The sequence below is a fragment of the Populus nigra genome, chromosome 17 (assembly GCF_951802175.1).
Source record: "Populus nigra chromosome 17, ddPopNigr1.1, whole genome shotgun sequence".
Taxonomy (NCBI): Eukaryota; Viridiplantae; Streptophyta; class Magnoliopsida; order Malpighiales; family Salicaceae; genus Populus; species Populus nigra.
Window position 1 is genome coordinate 12577997 of NC_084868.1, and position 22414 is coordinate 12600410.

The 22414-nt window shown below is 33.4% G+C and overlaps 2 protein-coding genes across 3 annotated transcripts; both read left to right on the forward strand.

Annotated features, from left to right (window-relative positions):
* Positions 1-1952: 1952 nt before the first annotated feature.
* Positions 1953-6974, forward strand: LOC133677248 (uncharacterized). The gene is made up of 5 exons (XM_062099163.1): positions 1953-2613; positions 4407-4519; positions 4599-4970; positions 5394-6120; positions 6521-6974. The coding sequence occupies exons 1-5, from the start codon at positions 2349-2351 to the stop codon at positions 6583-6585; spliced, it is 1542 nt and encodes a 513-aa protein (XP_061955147.1). The 5' UTR covers positions 1953-2348; the 3' UTR covers positions 6586-6974.
* A 3725-nt stretch (positions 6975-10699) lies between these two features.
* LOC133677342 (4-alpha-glucanotransferase DPE2-like) lies at positions 10700-18463 on the forward strand. 2 transcript variants are annotated; one of them, XM_062099320.1, is made up of 23 exons: positions 10700-11122; positions 11363-11751; positions 12088-12202; positions 12305-12363; positions 12468-12595; positions 12700-12826; positions 12921-13117; positions 13397-13475; positions 13649-13687; positions 14139-14258; positions 14411-14512; positions 14684-14767; positions 14865-15107; positions 15191-15316; positions 15515-15589; positions 15737-15808; positions 16233-16352; positions 16506-16603; positions 16813-16972; positions 17097-17195; positions 17335-17532; positions 17673-17766; positions 17880-18463. In XM_062099320.1, exons 2-23 carry the CDS (start codon positions 11398-11400, stop codon positions 18113-18115), a joined length of 2925 nt encoding a protein of 974 aa, XP_061955304.1. In that variant the 5' UTR covers positions 10700-11122; positions 11363-11397; the 3' UTR covers positions 18116-18463. The 2 variants fall into 2 exon arrangements, with proteins under 2 accessions (XP_061955304.1, XP_061955305.1); XM_062099321.1 differs by having other exon boundaries at positions 10767-11122; positions 11375-11751.
* Positions 18464-22414: the final 3951 nt, after the last annotated feature.

Below are 22414 nucleotides of genomic sequence, written 5' to 3' on the forward strand. Positions count from 1 at the left end.
GGTTGCAGTTCAATATGTTTTTTGCTCGGAAATACATCAATCTTAAAGTTGATCTCGTCTACCAGATAGGTCAGTCTATGACCCTGTTAAATCACTGTAAAAAATATGTTGATTTTTTTAAAATAATATTATTTTGATTGTTTTTAAATATATCTTTCAGGTTAATCTCGTCTGCCCATAAACCGAATCTTACATCAAGTCAAACTTAAATCATGTTTAATAAAGGAGTATTTGAGAATGTGGTAATTATTGTGGCTCAAAATGTTTTTCGCCGCGAAACGTATTAAAATAATATTTTTTTTTATTTTTTATAAATCAATTATAACACCAGCATATAAAAACAATTCAAAAACATAACAAAAATTTAAATTTTAAATCCAAACTCAAAAACTCACTTGAAAATCTATGCAGGGAAGAGGGGACAGTTGCATGAAACTGCAACGGGATTATTTGAAATCCAGGAACCTGCCTGTCTTCACCACCACTCCACTAATGATTTTTCAAAAGGAGAAGTGTGATGGCTTACGCTATACTACAAGAAGTAACAGTATGATGCAGTAAATATTATTTGACTAAGGAGAGTCAAAAATGGTTTTCCAGCGGAGTCTCCACTACGGCAGTGTCTCCTCGAATAAAATCATCACAGCTTCCTCCGCTTCCATGAAGCCACGCATCTAGCCTCCTGTTTAGTGCGCAGGCGGTGGTGCCCTATCGATTTCCATCAACACTCACTACTCTCCGTGGTCCCTACCCCCTTTTTTTTTTCTTCTTATATACAATCAAATAATAATAATAATAATAACCAGATTTGCACTAATAATTTTTTAAATCCTGTTCAAGTACTGTTGAAATGCTAGCATTTTCACAATTTTTAAATTTCATCACCGAAGATTATTAACTTTTTTTTTAATTTAAATTTTAGGATTAATATTTTAAAAAATTATTAATGTTTCCCATATATATACATATACAAAGTGTATCTTTAAATCTTTTTTCAAAAAATGAACTTATTATCATTGACATGTAAATTTACTCAAAAATACTTTTTATCATCGTTTTTTTACATAGAATAAAAGCAACTGGATTGGGATGAAAGAACTGTTTGATAATGCAGTTTAACTCAAAGTGTTTTATATTTAAAAATATATTAAAATAGTATATTTTTTTAAAAAATTATTTTTAATATTAATATATCAAAATAATTTAAAAATACCAAAAAATTATTAATTTAAAGCAAAAAATAAATAAATTTAAATTTTTTCAAAAATACTTTTAAAATACAAAAATAAACAGGCCTTATATACTTTTTAAACTGTTATTTGTTTAAAACACATTAAATAATTTTTTTAGATGCTTTTCCATAACTTGCATTGATAATAAAAATAAAAATTAAATAATCAAAAATATTATTTTAACACATATAAATTATAAAAAAATCATCTTAGCATGCTTCTTTTAATTGACAAAAACCTCTCACCATATTACAAAACACTCATGAAACTTTTTTTGGAAATACTTGAAGTTCACTTTTTTAATTGTGATCTTCAAACTATCATATAGAAACAATTAATTAAATTTAGTTTTATGATAATTAATTTTTTGAAATTAATTTCCCATACTAAAACTAATTTCAACCATGAAACTCAAGCCATCTATATTATTATATAAGATCTCAATATTCACAACAACTTAAAATTTTGAACCCTAATACATGAAAGAAATAAAAACCCTAAGCATAACAATTCTCATCGATTATGTGATCAATTTATCTAAATCCTGCCAAATATGTCCAAAATCCAAGCTTCTCAATATTGAAAATCGAAATTGCATTATAATTTAAAATAGAATGAAAAAAATTGAAAATAAATTTGAAAAAAAGAAAAAAAACAGATAAACCACCGCCATCTCTTTTAACCTAAAAAGACCATCCTTGTCATTTACAGGTGGTTACTCCACACACACTCTCTCTCTCTCTCTCTCCAACTTGAAACCCTAACTATTACTCCACCATTACCACTACATATAAACAAATTCAAACTACAAAAAAATATTATTAAAAAATATATCTACTAGTACTATGAGCTAAAGGGTCCTTCTCTCCTCTTCTCTTACAATACATCTTCACTAATAAAATTCCCTTCTTCTAGTACTCTCCATTTCCCCTCCTCTTCCTCCTCTTCTTGTTGTTGTTCTTTCACTTTCTTACTCCAAAACAAAAAAATGGGTTCAACAAACCAAGACCCAATTCACCACCAAACAACCCAAGTCCATTTTCACCATGAAGAAGAACAAGGACCATAGTTTGGAGGGGGGGAGGGGTTCTTTTGTGTTGTAACATTGGCTACATTATGGGGAAAGTGGGAAATAGTGTTAATGGAAGTGAAGAGGAACAAGGGATAGGTACAAGTGGTGAGAATGGAGAGCAAAATGTAGAGAGGGGATTTTATTGTTTTGGATGTAAAGGGAATTTTTCTGTTACTAGGTTTATCGGGTTTAGATGTGTTTTTGTACTTTTATTATCTGTTGCCGTTTTTCTTTCTGCTGTTTTTTGGTTGCCTCCTTTTCTACATTTTGCAGATCAGGGGGATCTGGATCTAGATTACAGGATTAAAGGTAGGGTTTTTATTTTATTTACTTTTATTTTTCTGGGCTTTTGAATTCGTGGGTGCTTGGCATTTTGAACCGTGGATAGATCCGGATTATTATTTTTTTATTTGTATTGAATTCGTGGGTTTTTGCTGGCTGAGGTTGTTAATTAGTGTTTGGTTGATAATGTGAGAAAAAAAAGGAACGTAGAATTTATTAATTTTCCTTTTTTATGGGGTTGCTTGAATTTAGGGTTTCTTTAGTGGTTATGATCTGTTGGTGGGTATTGGGTTGGTGAGAAAATGTATGGAAAGAAATTGATTGAGAATACTGTGAAACAAGGTAAGACTATATGGTATTTACCGATTAAAGAGTCTGTAGCTTGAAAATCTTATTGTGGTTTGACAACTTTGATTTTTTAGATTTGTTCAAGCTAGGAATACAACTGATGGAAGAATTTGGGTATTAGAATTTCTATATTAAGGTGGTGGTCTTTTGCATCTCTAATTTGGGTAAAGGTCTGGTCTTTTGAGGAATAGACCTATACTTTGAGACATGGGTTTCTGAAATATGGATTGTTTAAGACTGAAATATAGACGGTCAGGATATGTTGTATTGTTTCATGCTAGTTTTGTTAAATATAACCTATGCTTTATGCAAAACAAGAAACATTGATTGCACAAAATAATTGCTCCATTATGGGCCTCCTGAAACTAATTGAGTATTTGTTCATATTACAAAAACTGGTCTCTGTATGCCGCATATGTGGACTTTGTATGCCACATATGTGCTGTGTAATGATAGAGAAGCCACTATGCTCTTGCTAAAGCTTTTTCTTTGTTTTGAATAATTCGTTGTTGCAATTTGTCTCTCCTGAGTAGCACACTTTTGTTGTTGACTAGTCCCATAATGAATATTTACTGAGTATGAATTTACAAGCTTCAAATGTGTTAGCCTCCCCACCACCACCTCTCCACTCAGTAGTGTAGATATTTGGATTGAAGCTTTAATACGGTGTTGGAGTCTGCAACTGTATCATTGTTTCATGAATGTTAGGCTTATATTTTAGTCATGTATGGCTGGTTTTGTTAGATGCTGCAAGTGAGTTAGTGCTGAGGTCTATACTGAGTAATGATTTTGTATGGCTCACAGTCCCAATTAATTGCGACAGAAGTGTTATTAAGCTTAGTTCAGCTTGTGGATAATTTGAACTGAATTTGTGGCTTAATTTAGTTACCATTTGTGTTCTTCATGACTGATCTTGGAAATGGATGCTGAAAAAGCATACATGTAGTGTTCATGCATTTTTTATTTTAAATTTGGAATCACCTTCAGTCCTATGGTGCCATACCTTTTGAAATCGAGACGTCTAATTAAATGTATTGGAACATATAAGTGGAAATGATATGAGTGAAACTATCACCTGGTAATTACAGGTGTTTAGGTTTGTTTCATCAACGCAGCATGTGTTTTTGGATCCCACTGTGAGATAAACATCAATGGATTTGTAGATATCCCTGGATGCTTATGCTATGCTGCTAGTGTCTTACAGTGAGTGGATTATTTCTCCAAAAGAAAAGAATAGCTAAGAAAATAAAAGAAAAGAGAAAATGGTTGGTTTTAAAGCTAAAATAGAAAAGGGCAAATGAAAATGTGCCTTTCATGCTATTTCTTATGTGGTTGCATTCAGTGAACACTCCTGCTTATTTGATATGCATATCATTGCCTAAGTCTTTTTTCCAAATTATTTCATGGGTTCAAATCATGAAACTCACTCTTTCAATCTTTGGTATCAATGTGTTCAATTTTCATGTATTCAGATCATGATATAGTAGCAAGTTTCCTAGTCAAAAAGCCAGTTTTCTTGCTGGAGGACAATAAATTGAAGCTTCAGGATGATATTTTTGATGAGATGAGAGTTCCTAATACCAAGGTATTCACTTGTTCCATTAGTCTTATATTATTTAATTTGTACATCCTCAATTTTGAATTAAATTTATATGTTCAAACAGGTGGTTATCCTGTCTCTAGAACCTTTGGCTGGATCAAACAGAACAAAGGTTGTGTTTGGGGTTGATCCACTTGAAAATGATTCAAAAATATCATCAACTGATCAAAGTCTAATCAGGGGCTCTTTTGTGTCTTTGGTTGTAAACGATTCATCCCTCGAACTTACCAAGTCCTTGTTCGGAGATGCATCCTCTTTTGAGGTACTTAAATTTCCTGGTGGAATTACTATTATTCCACCACAGAGAGCTTTTCTTTTGCAGAAAGTGCAAATACCATTCAACTTCACCTTGAACTTCTCTATTCTTCAAATACGGGAAAAATTTGCAGAGCTGAAAAGTCAACTGAAGGCAGGACTGCATCTAACGCCCATTGAGGTTTGACAATAATTTGCCCCTTCTCTTTTAAAACATGACCTGTTTTGCAGTTTATGTAACATCTATTTGTATCTATACATGCATGTGAGGTTTCGCTTTACTGCAATGGTTCAGTATTCCAACTTTTGAATGTGTTTGAGATTGTAGTGTGGGGTGGTTGTGTATTGGGAGTGGGACCTTTGAAATTGTGTAAAAAGTGACTTGTTAGAAATATGTAAAGGAAGGGTTTTGTTTCTATAACTAGACTCTTCTTTTCTGACAGGGAGAAAAAAACTCATGCGTTTAGTAACTTTTCATTCATCACAGATTTTAGTCTATGATTACCCAAATAGAGATATGCCTATCAGTTTCTCAAGAGAATTTATTCATTTACCACTCTAGTGTTTGCTATGCAGAATCTGATGGTTTCTTTTGTGGATGCAGAACTTGTATATAGAATTATGGAATTCACAAGGTTCAACGGTGTCTCCCCCTACCACTGTTAAATCGTCAGTTCTGCTGGTAATTGGGAATACCCCCAGGTTAAAGCAACTGGCTCAAACTATCAGGGGTAATTCTAAGAATCTTGGCCTGAATAACACTATTTTTGGTAGAGTGAAGCAAGTTCGTCTATCATCTATATTGCAACATTCACTCCATGGTGGTGAAGGCAGTGCCCCTTCACCTTCTCCTACTTCTCTTCCTCACCACCACCACCAACACCACCACCACCAACACCACCACCACCACCATGATGCCCATGCTCCTGCAATTTCACCTATACCTCCACCTAAGAGAAGTGCACCTGCACCTGTTGATGATTCACCTGCCCCATTGAAAAGTTCATCTGCACCTCATAACAACCATGAAGCAAATCCTCCTGGTTGTCAATTTGGGCGCAAAAGAAGGTTTACAGGGAATGGTGGAAAGAGGTCTCATTTAGCCCCTTCAGTGGCACCTAGTAGTCCTCCTCACTTTGCTGCCTTGCCTCAACCCGACAACAATCGACCGGAAGTATCACCAGCACCTTCACCGATTTCCCAATCAATTCCTGCATCTAGTCCTTTGCCAAATGTAGTTTTTGCCCATGCTCAGCCACCATCAAGGGGTAAATCTGATGAGCATTCTGACACAATGCTGTCATTTTCACCTTCACCATCGCCATCTTCATGTGAGTAGATTTAATAATCTTTTCCAAGTGCTTCACATGACAGACAAATCTAACACTCATTTCTTTGTAAATGTGATGATGAATTTTTCTTTGCTGGCTGCTCATCCTCATCGTTCATTCTGGTTCTTTCTCTGCAAATTGTTTATGAAACGTTGTGGGTTGATTGCTTGATATACTGATTCTATTTTGTTTTCTTTTTTTACTTGGTATGCATTTTTCTCAAGCTTGAGTTTCTGTGACATTTATTTTCTAAAATCATCTTTTTCCTCAGACTGGACAATGGAAATCACTCTTTACGAATCTATCATGCACCAATGAGTTGGAACTGTTGGACCATATTATGTAAATGTTTATATTCATTCCCATGAATGCCATGGACTAAATTTATCTACTTTTGCAGCTTCTGCAGGTCTTCTCACTGTTCAATGGGTACTATCCATAATTGCTGTTGTATTACAACTATAACAAAAGAAAAGGGGAACAATCTATTTTCTAGTTAAAATCACTGCTCTGGGATTCAGCATTCAATTCAGACAGATCGAACAAACCGGAGGAGTTTAAGTGGGAGCAATGCAAAGGGCTTGCCTCCCATCCTAGTGGATATATGTCTCCTTTTTTTTTGTTTTCGTGCGTGTAAATATTTGATTAAAAGTTCAGCATACAGATGCATTTTGAGGTCAAAGTCACAGAGGTGGCAGGCCTTTGATTGCATTGCTGCTGTTTTGTGTATTCTCTTCTGCAGAAATGTAAGGAGGAAAAAAAGCCAAAAAAAGAAAAGAAGAGAACAAGTGTATCAAATTACCATTTTGTATCTCATCCCTGCTAAGTCAATCAGGTATGATTTTTGATCCCAAGTGTCCGTCATTCTCCTTCAGTCTCGCTGTTGAACTCATCTAGCTTTATCTCGTATATGGTGTGGTTGAATATTGGGTAGATATGGTTCAATCTTGATCTCGTAGTAACGTCACAGATCAGATGAGCACTTTGGTCCGCAAACTTTTATTATTATTACTGTTGTTTGGGGTCCATCGCAAGAGCAGTCTCAAACCCTAACCCCGCACCACTGTTAAGCGTGTATCATCGAGCTAAGCAATGTTTGGTTATTGATAGGTTGAGTCTTAAAAAGAAAAAAGAAAAAAAAATACTGATCAGTGCCCAGTAATGCACTGGCATGGCACGAGCGCCGCAAATGCTTGTTCATGGAATCGTGCTTAATCATGTTTCGTGCTCCATTGGCCCGAGAAAGAATCAACTGCTTGGGAAAACAAGCAAATAAACTAGAGACGGGCTAGATGAAAAAAAAATACCTTTTTTTTATTTGTTCAAGGTTTACTGATTTGCATTCCTCATGAAAAAACGGGACTGGACTTGACCTGGGGTATACTCACAAAAGGCAGGTTTAGGGAGTTTGGTTTTTCGTTCGATTTGTTTTTTATGTATTAAATTGATGCTCATATTAAAAAAATATATAAAATATCATGTTAACATATTTTTAATTGAAGAAGTTATTGGATTACTATTTTTATTAAAATAGAATTGTTTTATTTATTTTTTTAAAAAATTATTGGTGTTGACCCAATTAAGTATAGATTGAATTAGATAATTAACTGAGTTTAAATGAATTAATGTTTTTTTTTTATTCAAATTAAAACTTTATTCACGTAAAACTAAGTCATGAGTATTCTATATCAATTTGTTAGACTATACCGAGTTAAATCACTGTGCTTTGCATGTAAAAAATAAATAAAAGAGGTTTTATCGTACCCCTATATTGAATAATGCTTCTTTTTTTAAAAATAATATATTTTTTAATTTTATTATTTAATATTAGATTTATTTTTTATTTGGTTACTTCTCTGATTGTAGGTTTATTGGGTTAGTCTAATTGACTTGTATTTTTTAATTTTATCATTTGATATTAAATTGATTATGAATTAAACTTCGTGATTTGTTTTATTTTTTTATATTATTTTAATTGTTTAATGAGTTAACCTGAGTTGATTCAAGTTGTTTTTTATTTTTTTTTTAATTTGATCATTCAATATTGAATTGATTAAAAATTAAACTTTACGTTGATTTGTTTTATATAAGGTAACTAGGGTTATGACTACGGTAGCTGGGGTTTGACATTTTAATCATTGTTAAATTAAGTTGTTTTTTTATTATTTCTAAGATGTTATTTCGGTTTCATGATTCAAGTCACGAGTCCTTTAATATTGAATTTATTTCTTTTCGAGTTTTCGACTCATGTCCTAGGTCGCGGGTTTTGCGGATTAATCCGGTTGACTTAGTTTTTTCTTTCTTTTTTCAATTTCATCATTTAATACTGTGTTTAATTGAGAATGAGATTTCATGATTTGTTATGGCTTGTTTTTATTGGATTATCTTGACCTTATAAGTAGAGTTATCTTGATTTGCTTTTTATGGGGTTATTTTAGTCACATGACCAAAATCACAGATTTCACATGTCAACTCAGGTCAAATTAGGTTGTTTTTTTTATTTTCTTTTTATGAAATTATCTCGGTCTCGTGGGCCCAATCATGAGTTTGATGAATTTACCCGAGTAATTTTTATGATATTTTTAATTGGTTTTTCCTTTAATCTCATCCTTCAATATCGGACTGATTGAGAATTAAACTTTGTGATTTGCTTTTTATAAGGTTAACCCGATTTTATGACTCGAGTTGCGAGTTTGATAAGTTAATTAGGGTTGTTTTTTTTTTTTTTCATTCTTCAACTAATTGATAATTATATTTTATATTTCGTTTTGATTTACTTTCTATATAGTTATTATGATCTCATAACCCGAGTTGTGAATTTAACTTGTTAATATGAGTTGATTCAAGTTACTTCAATATGTTGTTATATTAATATATAAAAAAAGATGTTACCTTGAATTTTTTTAAAATTAAACTATATTTTTACAGGGAGTTCATGTTGCTTTTGGACTCGCAAAGTCAATTAAATTATATCGGATTAATCTTCACGGGGTTAAATTTTTTTCTGAAAAAAAAAACATTAACAATATATATATATATATATATATATATATATATATATATTTTTATATTAATGTTTTTTTTTTATCTAACCAGTATCTCAGCGCCGATCAAAAGTAAAACATTTTTATAGATATCTCATCTTAGTACTCTGTGAATTGCTCGGCTTTCTTGCTAAATTTCTGTATGTGGTGGCAGATTTTCTATCCACTTCCCTTATCATGAGTGAGCGAGCGAGCCAGCTTTGTCTAGCCGAGCCAAATATATGCTTTGTGTTTTGAGATATTATTAAAAATATATGGGTGGGCAAATTAGTAATATTATCTGTAATATTTATAAAAATCAACTCAAAATTAATTGGATTTTTTTCCCACTTTGTTAAATAATTTCAGTCGGAATATTTTATTTAAAAAAATTAGTTCAATTCAATTTCAATTTTAAATTTTCAAAACAAAAAAAAAACATAATGACCAAAACCGAATCAACCCATATATAATAAATTAAATGCTTATTAAATCAAAGCATATAAAAAACAGTCAAACTAGAGGCCCATTGATTTAAATTAGATTTATTCGGTTTTAATAGATATAAAACAGAAATGAACCGAACCAAATCAATCGGTTTAATTTTTTCATTTGGTTCATTCCTGGTTCGATTTTTAAAATGAAAGATTTTGTTTTCTTTCCACTGAAAAAAATCTTAGAGGAAGAGACAAGAAAAACATCCTTGTAATATGGCATGAGACAACACTAAAAAGTTGAAAAAAATAGCCTCTGCGCTTTATTCTCCTGTTCTTAATCATTGTTATTCGGTCCATCTCAAGTTGGAAATTCCCTTTCTTATTACTAAGAATTGAGTTTTGAATAAATTTTTATTTTTATTTTTTTTTATAAAAAACAAGGTTAAATCGTTTTATTTATAATTTTAATAGGGAAAAATTTAATATTAAAAATAATTTTTTAAAAAATACTCATATAATTTTTTTTTAAAATAAGATGAAGGTAATATAAAAAACAAAATAAAATATTCAACTTATTTATTAAATAAATTCAAATCAAATACTATAATTAAATTTAATTTAGTAGATAATTAATTTCAAATAAACAGCATGTACTCTGGATATTAGAAAGAAAGGTTGATGATGAGGTGAACTTTTAATTATTTAGAGCTTGCTAGATATTGTAATAATAATTATTTTTTAAATTATTTTTTATTTATAAAAATATTAAAATATTTTTTTAAAAAATAATTAATATATTTTTTGTCGGGATCATAATCCAAACTAAATGTTTAATACGATAAAACCAAGTCAGTTCCTTCTTTTATATTTTGTGCAACCCAAACTAGTCTGAACCCTGAATCAATCATGTTCCAGATAAATTCATTGAGCTAAATAACTATGATAACATGCATATTAAAAAAAGAAAAGCATTCATATCAGGCATTTACTAGAGAGTAAAAACAGATTCATTTTGCTTTTCTTGAAAACAGCATGTGTGTGTGTGTGTCTATATATATATATATATATATATATATATATATATATTCAGACACACGGAAGTTTGTTAATAAATGGAGGTGGATCCAGAAACAAGGGACACAAAGGTGGGAGAAGCTTTGAATTTCCATCTCTCTCTCTCCGAGTCATGACACGTAAGTGTGTGTGAGATTTTCCCGTGAAAAGAGCTCTGAATTTGCATCTCTCTAACCAGCTAAAAGACACACTCTTCTTGTCTTTTTCCTATTCACAGAAAAATATCAGAGCTCAGCAACTTGCATATTCTCTTTCCAATAAAGAATCAATGAAAATTGAAAATATCTTTGCATTGAGAAAGTGATATCCATTTCCCAATCTGCAAACTAATCTTTCACCTCTCTTTTTGTTCCATTGGAACCAAACAAATCTCACTGTTAGATTCCCCTGTATGTATCTATAAGAGGCACAGCGGTTTGTTACTCTTGAACAAAACGTGGAAACCAGCCTGTTTTGGTTGAAGTTAAGGTGATTGCTGCTCATATTTCGGTTAAAGATTCAGTCCTTATCTCCTTTTCAAGTTAATCACTTGTAATTTTGATCTGGGCACTCGCTGGTTTTGGTCAAAATGTAGAATTTTGAATCAATTCTTCAAGTTCTTAATGTTTAGCTTTTTGGATTGTTTTAGTTATGCTAACGTTTTTCACTTAGTTTTGCAAGATTTTACTTTTTTAAGTAGATACTAAGAGAATGCAAATTGGTTTCAAGAAATATTATCAGGGTCTGATTTGTCTCTGAAAGAAATGGCGAATTTGGGATTGTTTTCTGGGACCAAGACAGCGAAGTCAGTGAATGTGAGTTTTAGATTACCATATTATACTCAATGGGGTCAGAGCCTGCTTGTGTGTGGATCTGAACGAGTCCTGGGTTCATGGGATGTGAAGAAAGGCTTGTTATTGAGCCCTGTGCATCAAGGTGAGGAGCTCATATGGGGTGGAAGTATTTCAGTACCAAGTGAATTCAGTGGTGAGTATAGTTACTATGTGGTGGATGATAAGAAGAGTGTGTTGAGATGGGAGATGGGAAAGAAGCGTAAATTAGTATTGCCCGAGGGGATAAATGGTGGAGAGCATGTGGAGCTTCATGATCTTTGGCAGGTGACGCTTTGCGCTCCATTCTTCCATTCCTTTTCATGCTTTGCGAATTGGTGTTTCCCATATTCATCTTGCAAAAAATGTTTTTTTTTTAAAGGATTCTTTCTGTTCCCATTATTCTGGAAATGTATGTAAAGGCATTATTCTGACATATAACCAACAGATTTCTTGTAGATTGAAGAAGTCTAATAACAACAATTGTTTCTTCATAGTTAGGATTATATTGGCTTCATAATGGTTCGTTGATTAGAGGAGTGTAGAATTTCTTAATAAAAAAAAATTGTTGGTTTTTTTACATGTAACTTTGATTATGTAAACGTTCATTTTCATGGAATCCAGGCTGGTGGTGATGCCATCCCTTTCAGAAGTGCCTTCAAAGATGTCATCTTTCGTCGAAGTTGGGGTTTGAACATAGAGAGACCCCTTGGGATTCAGAATAAGTTAGACAAGGAAGGTCGTTGTATAGGCTTATTTATTATTCACTCATCATCCTTGTTAATGTTTGTGCCTGATTTCTGTTTGCTAACCTTTTTCCTTTGTGATCTCTGAACTACAGTAGATGCAGTCGTTGTCCATTTCAAAATTTGCTGTCCAGATGTAGAAGAAGAGACATCAGTAAGTTCTCTCTCTCCCTATTGAGCTGCCCACATTTGTATGCAAGCAAAGTTATGCACGATCTTATCAGCATTGCACCTATTTATGAAGTATGATATGTACAGGTATACGTAATTGGCAGCACTGCAAAGTTAGGGCAGTGGAAAGTTCAGGATGGACTTAAACTTAACTATGCTGGAGACTCAGTTTGGCAGGCAGATGCTTTGATGCAGAAGGGTGATTTTCCAATAAAATATCCTTTTGAAGTATTTCCCTCAAACAGTTGGATGTTACATACTGTCCCCCCCCCCTCTCCCTCATGCGTGTCGCTGTCTGTCTTCCTTAATGGTTGTTTACGTATAAGTACTGCAAATACGGAAAGGCTGGAAACTTTTCTTTGGAAACTGGTGCACATCGCGACCTTTCTATTGACTCTTCTAAAGTTCCGCCAAGATATGTTTTCCTCTCAGATGGCATGATGCGAGTAAGCTACAAAGATTCACTTATAGGTCAGCATATATTGTGTTGCAAGGTACTTTTTAATTGTGATCATAATTCATCAATTTTTTTTTAAATAGGAAATGCCTTGGAGGGGTGCTGGTGTTGCATTACCAATGTTTTCTGTTAGATCAGAAGCTGATCTGGGGGTTGGTGAATTTCTTGACTTAAAGCTTCTTGTTGATTGGGCAGTAGTGTCAGGATTCCATTTAGTCCAGCTTCTACCGATCAATGACACATCTGTGCATGGCATGTGGTGGGATTCATATCCATACAGGTAGGCAACAAAACTATCATTTATAGAACATATAATTTAGTTTTATAGGGGACTCTATAGTTTGTTTTAAGGCATAGTTAATTGATTTTTCCAAAGATAGAAATGTCTTTAATTAAATCACCTAGTTAAGAAAGCAGGTTCGAGTTTCTCTAAAATTTCAAGGTGTCCCAGTAAAAAATCCATGCAATTTTTATTTTATCTTAATTATTGTAGCAAACAAGGATTCGATTGGCAAGCTCATTTAAAGTTTTCTCTTGCCTTGTTTTCTTGGCCATGCAGCTCACTATCTGTGTTTGCATTGCATCCACTATACCTGAGAGTAGAGGCACTTTCAGAAAACCTACCAGAGACTATCAAGGTGGTTTCATTGGCTTTTCATTTAATTCTATCCAACATGATACTAGAAGACATTTTCTTTATTATATGCTGGCAATTTCTGGCGAACTATTTCTTATCTTTTCAACTAAAGTTTTATCCATTACTTTTTGTTGTAAACACCCTTCCTTTCCTTTCCTTTTTTTTTTTTGGCAGAAAGAAATTCAGGAAGCTAGAGAGCAGCTGGATGGAAAGGTAGTTATTTTTAGTGATTCTTCAACTTCATGAAGAAATACATTTCTGATGGTCATCTCTGTTGTGTTTAATGATGAGTTATGACCCAATTAAGAAAATGGTATAAGAAAAATAGCAAAAAAGTGAACCATGATGCTCTAAGCTAGCTCCATGGACTGGAATGCAGGATCAGTTTAGCAGTGCTTTAGCTCGTTGTAAAGGCATGAGATCAACAAGCCAAAAATGTTATTTTTATTACTTAACTCCATTTTACATCCCTTATTAGAATTCTTGGACGGGAGGGAACAAGTGCTCATGTTAGGCTGTTCCAAACATTATTTTGATAAGAAAGATTTTTGTCTTTCTAAACAAAAAGAGAAAAAAAGTTCCATAAACTTTGTTTTGATTAGAAATAAGATTCTTTGGTTGATCCAGCCATTGTATTAACATGTTTGAGCTTGGACCTGTGCAGGATGTTGATTATGAGGCTACTCTGGCTACTAAACTTTCAATCGCCAAGAAAGTGTTTGTACAAGAGAAGGATTTGATACTTAACTCTAGATCCTTTCAGAAATATTTCTCAGAGAATGAGGTCTTACAGACTTATGTTTTCTTCTTCCTATGATCATGTCTATTACACCTAAAGTACTTCGATTTGAAATTTGAACTTCGGTCATTTTTATCCTTGATTATACTCTCTTTAGAGCCAATTGGTGTTCTAATGAGTGTTTTATTTGATTGCAGCAATGGTTAAAGCCCTATGCAGCCTTTTGTTTTTTGCGGGACTTTTTTGAAACATCAGATCACAGCCAATGGGGTCGTTTTTCCTGTTTTACAGAAAAAAAGGTTGTTATCTCTTTGGGTTTTCACTCATCTAACCTAAGATTAAATATCATTCGTCAAATTTTATTGGATCTTATCATACATGATAACTAGGTAATATAGATCTTTTATCAATTTCGTAACCAAAGTTATGTTATTTAAATTCTCTGACAAAATGGCACCATTTTCATGCAGGTTGAGAAACTTGTCTCAAAAGACAGCTTGCACCATGACATAATTCGCTTCCATTATTATATCCAATTCCATTTGCATACACAGGTAATTTCATTTGGTCTGATGATATTTGTCTCCCATTTGTAACTGCTCTTAAGCCAGCAGCCGGTCTTATACTGTTTGTGTCATAATGAACTGACAGTTGACAGAAGCTGCAGAATATGCAAGAAAGAAAGGTGTCATATTGAAAGGAGATCTACCTATTGGTGTAGACAGAAACAGCGTAGATACCTGGGTCTATCCAAATTTGTTCCGCATGAACACCTCCACAGGAGCACCTCCAGATTACTTTGATAAAAATGGGCAGAATTGGGGCTTTCCAACTTATAATTGGGAGGAAATGTCAAAAGATAACTATGCTTGGTGGCGTGCTCGTCTAACACAGGTTTTGTACTCTGAATACGATGATCTTGTCTTAACTGTGCTTTCATCTCTTTCTGATGAAAAACTTATTTGTTTCCATGACAGATGGCAAAATACTTTACAGCTTACAGGATTGATCATATTCTGGGTTTCTTTAGGATCTGGGAGCTTCCAGAGCATGCCATGACAGGTCTGATTGGAAAATTCAGACCATCTATCCCTCTAAGTAAGGTATAGTAGGACCCTCCTAGCCTTCCTGCATGAAAAGTAAGTTTTAAGTGATGCAAGAGAATTTTAGGATTTGGTATAGGGAACTGGAGTTCTTATAAAGCCTAAGCTACCCTTGCAGCACTAGTACTTGAAGCACTTGTGAGAGAAATTCCCTTTTCATGTTCTATTAAACACATTCAAATAATACATCTGCTGCAGGAAGAACTTGAAAGAGAAGGAATTTGGGACTTTGATCGCCTGAGCCTCCCATATATCCGGCAGGAATTTGTACAGGTTACTGACTTTTCTGTGTTGGCTATATGGTCTACACTTCTGATGGTTATCAACTCATTGCATTTGACATATGACCTAAAAACTAAATCAGATACTATGAGCGTGTTGATTTACACTTCTCTTTTATTTTTTTTTTCCTGATTTCAGGAAACATTTGGAGCTTCTTGGACCTTTATTGTGTCAAATTTTCTGAACGATTATCAGAAGGGCCGCTATGTGGTAAATTTATGTTTCTGGTCAATAATATGAGGTTACCTCTTAGCATTTTGACTGAACCTAGGTTGGTCTAGTGATGAATTTGTGACTCACATCGAGCCTCAAATAGGCTCGTGAATTCATGTCATAAAGGAACCTTGTCACATGAACTGACTGACCTGTCTGCAATTTCTGATATTAAATTTTTTCCATTGAATTGCTTCTTGGTTCTTTCAAGTTGTTTTATGGTCTCCATTCTGTTAAAGCTCCGACTTATATTCCCTACGCCTCAATTTTAGTCTTACTGTTAGGAAAGTGATTCTGAATTCTTATCCCTTCTCATTATCTTGTATCTTTTTATATCTGCTTCAATCTTATTGTATCATATTTGGTGCATTTGTTTTGGCATAAAAAATTAGTTGACTCATATTTCTTCAAATCAATCTAGTTCAAGGAGGATTGTGACACGGAGAAAAAGATTGCTTCCAAGTTGAAGATGCTTGCAGAAAAGTCCATGTTATTGGAGAGCGAGGACAAGATACGCCGTGACCTGTTTGATCTTCTGAAGGTAACATATAGTGGAAAAATATTTATATTACCAAAAGTTTGTTATATGGAATTTATGTTAGACCTGTCTCTTGACTGCTTTAGAGTGACTGATGATGGTTGTTCTCATTACTAGTCTCGGTTCTTGGTTTTTATCTATTAATTCTGTTTGCAGAATATAGTTCTTATTAGAGATCCTGAGGATGAAAGTAAATTCTACCCTCGTTTCAATCTTGAGGACACTTCAAGTTTCCAGGATTTGGATGACCACAGGTACCCTAATCATATCTACTGTGAGAAATTCCTAGTTCTTTTGGATTGTGTGACCCATAGCAGAATGTAGTAAACTAAAGCTTTTCATGCCCTTTTTGCTTACCAATAATTCTGGTGTTCTATAACCAAGTACTAGTTTGTTTCCTTGCATCTCATCAAACCTCTGAATTCCTGCTGATATAGCTTCTCTTACTTGTTATGCAATACAGCAAAAATGTTCTCAAAAGATTGTACTATGATTACTATTTCCAGCGGCAAGAAAATCTATGGAGGCAAAATGCTTTGAAGACTTTGCCTGCTCTCCTGGACTCATCAGATATGCTAGCCTGTGGGGAAGATCTGGGTCTAATTCCTGCTTGTGTTCACCCTGTATGTTTGTCGAATCCTTCCCAACTGCAACTCTAACTGCCTACATCTCTTCTCCTTTTCGCTTACTTTATTACTTCCAATCCACATTCCATGAAAATTAAGCATGATTGGATAATGTTTGCAGGTCATGCAAGAACTAGGATTGATAGGTTTACGCATTCAACGTATGTCCAGTGAACCTGACCTGGAGTTTGGTATTCCTTCTCAATACAGCTACATGACGGTGAGTTCCAGACGACTTGTGTTATATTTCTCGTCTATATTGTGGACATATCATTGAGGCGCATGTGTGCCCTTGCTCAGCTCCATTAGAATGTAATATAAAATTGGGCTGGCAACCTCAATTCCTTCACGTGCTTCAGGTGTGTGCTCCATCATGTCATGACTGCTCAACCTTGCGTGCTTGGTGGGAGGAAGATGAAGAAAGACGATGTCGATATTTCAAGAACGTGGTGGGGTCTGATGGAATCCCGCCTAGTCGATGTGTTCCAGAAATTGCACATTTTGTCCTAAGGCAACATGTTGAAGCTCCATCAATGTGGGCAATCTTCCCTCTTCAGGTACTGTGACCTGGTTTTATTATCAAACATCAAATCTGAGGGAAATCCATATCCTAACCAGTGAATATTTCATTTCGTGTATTAGACTGATTTAGCCAACATAAATTCATACAAACTAGGGGCTTTTCTTTAATGATCAGGACTTGTTAGCATTAAAAGAAGAGTACACGACACGCCCTGCAGCAGAGGAGACGATCAATGACCCAACAAATCCAAAGCATTATTGGAGATACCGTATGTTTTCAATTCCATTTCTATAGATTTGGTTGGCATCTCAATGTTTGAATTCTAGCTCTCCTCTTTGTTTCCAGCTAATAAACAAAGCTGTATATTTCTGTCATGCTTAGGTGTACACGTGACATTAGAGTCTCTGATGAATGACAAAGAACTCATATCAAGCATCAAAGGTCTTGTTCGTGGGAGTGGACGTTCACATCCTTCGGTTGAAGAAACCGACGAGCAAGGGAATCAAGAAACGATAGTGATGGTTACAGGCAAGCATCAAGCTGCCAAAGGCCAGGAAAAGATTTCCTTTGAAAAGCAACTAACTGGGGTTCCAAGACCGGAGACTTATGTTTTGTAAGTCTTGTGATATCTTCCACGACACATATATCTTGCAGCCATCAGGGCTCGAAGTCATACATAAGCTTGGACAACATGAGACAAATCTGGGATGTACTTGTTCACATGAACCGCTTGTGAGAATCAACATCCATGCTAAAATTCCTCTTTTACAGTAGAAATGGTCCATTACAGAATAATTAGTGGGCTTAATGGCATGCCAATCTATACTTTTAAAGCTTGTCCTTTTAATAAAAGCATGCTGGTAATAAAACAATAGCAACGCACCATTACTGCTATGACTATATGTAGTCAAACAATTCCAATTTTAGTGTTTTGCGGCCTATAAAAAACTTGTATATTATGTTAATATACGTTGTATATAATGGGATTAGGATTTTAGCTTCTGCCAAGCATGTATCTTTATGGCAAAAGCTTCTCTTCTCAACTTCTCAAGTCCATGGCTGTCAGACCTGGTTTGGGGTCAGACATGGTTTAGAGCAGGTTATTAGGTCACCGGTTATCTCGTGGGTTACTGAATCAATTATTTTGTTCAAAATGAATTTTTTTTTTGAAATTCCTCGAAGTCACTGGATACTGCTGGAAAATATGTAGGCAAGAGAAAAGCTTAAAAAGTTTAATTTCAGTCCCAATTACATATCATTACAGCAAATCAAGGCAACACAAATATCAAATATCAATTTGAAATAAGATGTTTCCACAAGCGTAACAACCAAGTTCTTCATCCTTTCACTTTGACAACAAAGGCATCAATATAGGTTTGGACCCATTTACGTGACCATACAAACTATAGTTGTTAAACTTGTGTTGGTTCGGTGAGTTGAGCCGAGTTTGAAGTTGAATCTACAAAGAAATTAACATGGTAAAACTTGATTAATTTGATAAAATTAATCTAATCAAACTCAAACTCAATTTAAATTCGATGATATCAACTCTAAAAAATTAAAAAAAACGATACTATTTTAATAGAAATGATTAATCTTGGTTGACCTATAAATTAACTAAATAACCTATTAATCTAGAAAATTTTATGTGCCAGTCCACAATCCAAAAACCAGATCTGGCATATTAATTAAAAAAACTTTCTCGGCATTGACCCAATCGGTTTTGGCCCGGTTAACTAGATTTTATCAGGTTAATATTTTATTTGATTTAACTAGAACTCAAAATAAATCAGGTTCGGAATTTAGAATTTTTCGGACCAACCCGGGTTCAACGAATATAACATTGAACCATAGTTCTTCCTCCTTTCTTTTTGACATCTACGTGACCCAGCCATTTATGCTTTCTGAAACCCCACCATATGACCCTCCAAACCCCACCCTCCAAACCCCACCCTCCACCACATCATGGTTGAAGGTCGTAAAAAAGGAATAATAAATAAGCCAAATAATTGAAGGCCGCACGTGGACGTGAACTGCACCTGGTAAGTGATGATGACCCACTCAAACTGCCAGCCTAGTCCACATAAAGAAAGAAAAATAAAGACAAAGAAGATAAAGAAGGATGCTTTGATGCTTGTTGAGAAACAATGATCGAAGACAGAATTATTACCCTTTTTGATTCCATTACAAGAAACATTATGTTCTTCCAGTGCACTCTCTCTAATCTAATCATACATGAGATGAAACATATCCCAAATTATTCTCTACTCTCTCACTTTTTCTCTCTAATCCCATCAATGGACCTCCTCAATGTGCTAACACCGACCACTCTTTCTTCACTAACCCCTACCTGCTGCTTATCTTCTTGATGGCCTTCTTTGTTTTCTGAGCTCTGATGAAAACAGAGAACAGTATCATCCAATCTTTCTTTGGTTGATGGCACCAAGTTGAAAGATCCGAATTTGGGTGTGAATTCTTGAGAATAGGTGCTGAATTGGGTGTCAAAAGTGAAGGAAAAGTTCGGTGGAGTGAATTCTTCAATCCTGTCGAGTGCTGTAGGGCAGCTTTTTCTCCTCTTGGATTCTCTGATTGTTCCTTGCTTTTCTTTCTTGAGTTCCTGGCTTGAAGAAGAAGTAGCTTGTAATGGTGGGTCTTGGCTGGAATCTTGATTTTTGGAAGGTTTTTCAATGTTGTTTTTCTCTGCCATTATTCTGGGTCATGACTCACGAGGAGAGAAGACATAAAGATAAAGACTTTTCTTTTGGACAGCTGTGTGTAATATGGTATGTAATGAAATTACAGAAGAAGGTCTTAATTTTGTTGATGTAATTAAGAAAGATTCTGTCCTCAAATTGCAAATCATAAAGTACCTAAAGTAGTACTAATATACCGAGATTAAATAAAAATATTTTATTTAAAAAATTATAAAATTTAATTTTTAATTAATTAAACATTAAAGAATTTATTTAGAAAAAATATCAATTATAAAAAAAATAAGGATCAAAATTAAAATACAAAATAAATTTTATTTTTGATTAAAGAGTGATATTGAAAAGAAAAATTAATTGAACAAAATGATAAAAAACAATAAAAAAAATAAGGATCAAAATTGAATTAAAAAATAAAAATAAATGTTTGATTGAATGCTGAATTTAAAAAGATAAATCAATTCAATAAGAAGCTCAAAAAAAATAACCAAAAGAATGAAGTCAATTTGGAAAAAAAATAATATATGGCAAATTAAGGTTGAAAGATAAAATTAAAAATAGATAAAACTTCTACAAAAAGACTAATAATAAAAATTAGAAATAAAAAGAATAATGACTGAAGTTAGAATAATAGCAATAAAGAGGGAAAAATTGTAATTTTCAAGGGAGGAGAGAGAGAAAAAAGGTTCATTGACGATAAACCAGACCATAAGCACGAACACGTGCCGCACTATCAGGAAAAGAACCCGACGACGCTTTCAATGACACAAAAAAGGCATTTTTGGACTTTAGAAGGCACCATACATGCCCAACATTTTTGTTTTTGTTTTTGTTTTTTATATTTTTTCAAATACTGAATTTTTTCTAAACTGACTTGATAATAATAATAAATTATTATGAAAAGATAAAAAAGTCCCTTGACATCAATTTAAAATTTGTGCTTTTAAGGACATTTTAATTGTTTTATTGTGTTTTTTATTTTTTATATTTGGTTAAATAACAAATTTCTCATTGACTGAATTGATAATAACAGAAGAACCATTATAAAAATACAAAATTGCCCCTCGATGTTAGTTTTAAAATTTATGTTTCCAATGATATTTTTGTCGTTATATTGTGTATTTGAAATGAAAAAAGATTTATTTGTTTTCAATCAATTTAATAATAACTTATGAACATCGTGAAAAAACTTAAGTGGCTCTAATAGCTAGTGTTAAGTTTTTTGGATGGAAATCATTGACTACAATGAAAAATCTTTATATTTTTCCTTCATTTAAAGATGATTATAGAAGGCAAGAGCCCATGAAAGCGTGACTTAAGTTTTAAAACTCTACAAGCATTAGTTATGAAATTCAACTCGACAGATTAAGCCGAGATCAGATAGATTCAAAATATAACCTGAATTGAGTTTTATCATTGGATCAGATCGATCCAAGTATTAGTTTTGAAATTCAACTCAACAGGTTAAGCCGAGATCAGATAAATTCAAAACACAATTTAAATTAAGTTTTGTAATTGAATGGGATTGATTCCATGAACCTAGTAAATTATTGATGTTTTTTTTATTTTAAAAGCAACTTATTAAAAACAATATCGATATAAATTAATATGTTAATTTTATATTTTTCCTTGATGGGAAAAAAAAATATCAACCCAGCTTTATATCAATGTTTCCATTAAAGTATTATAAAAATAAAATGTTGTCCTTTCACTTTCATTAAAATACTAGATAACTTGGTAGTTAAGTTTTACAATGTTATACGATTTGATATTTGATTGAAATGACAGAAAGCATGACATGTCTTTATATATATAAAGTTTATCATATTAATTATACAATATAGTTATTAAGTTCAGGCTAACATTGTAAATTGATTCAAAATATCGGGAAAATCAAGATTTAATCCAAATGGAGTTTAAAATTGAACTCAATTGATGTCATCAAGATCCAATTAATCCAACAGACATGCCCTAACTAGTTTCAAATTGAGAGGTTAGGGTTAGAGTCAAGTGTCTAAATCCAAATACATTCCAAATTCAAACACAATCCAAACCCAAGACAACCATATCCGAATCCACCGAACTCAACCTAATTGTCAAATAAAAGTACATTTTAAGAATTATTAGGGCTTTTCAGAAATTAGAATGGTAATATTGTAAGATTTTTAACTACAGAGATATAAAGTGAAACACTGGTGATGAATCTAT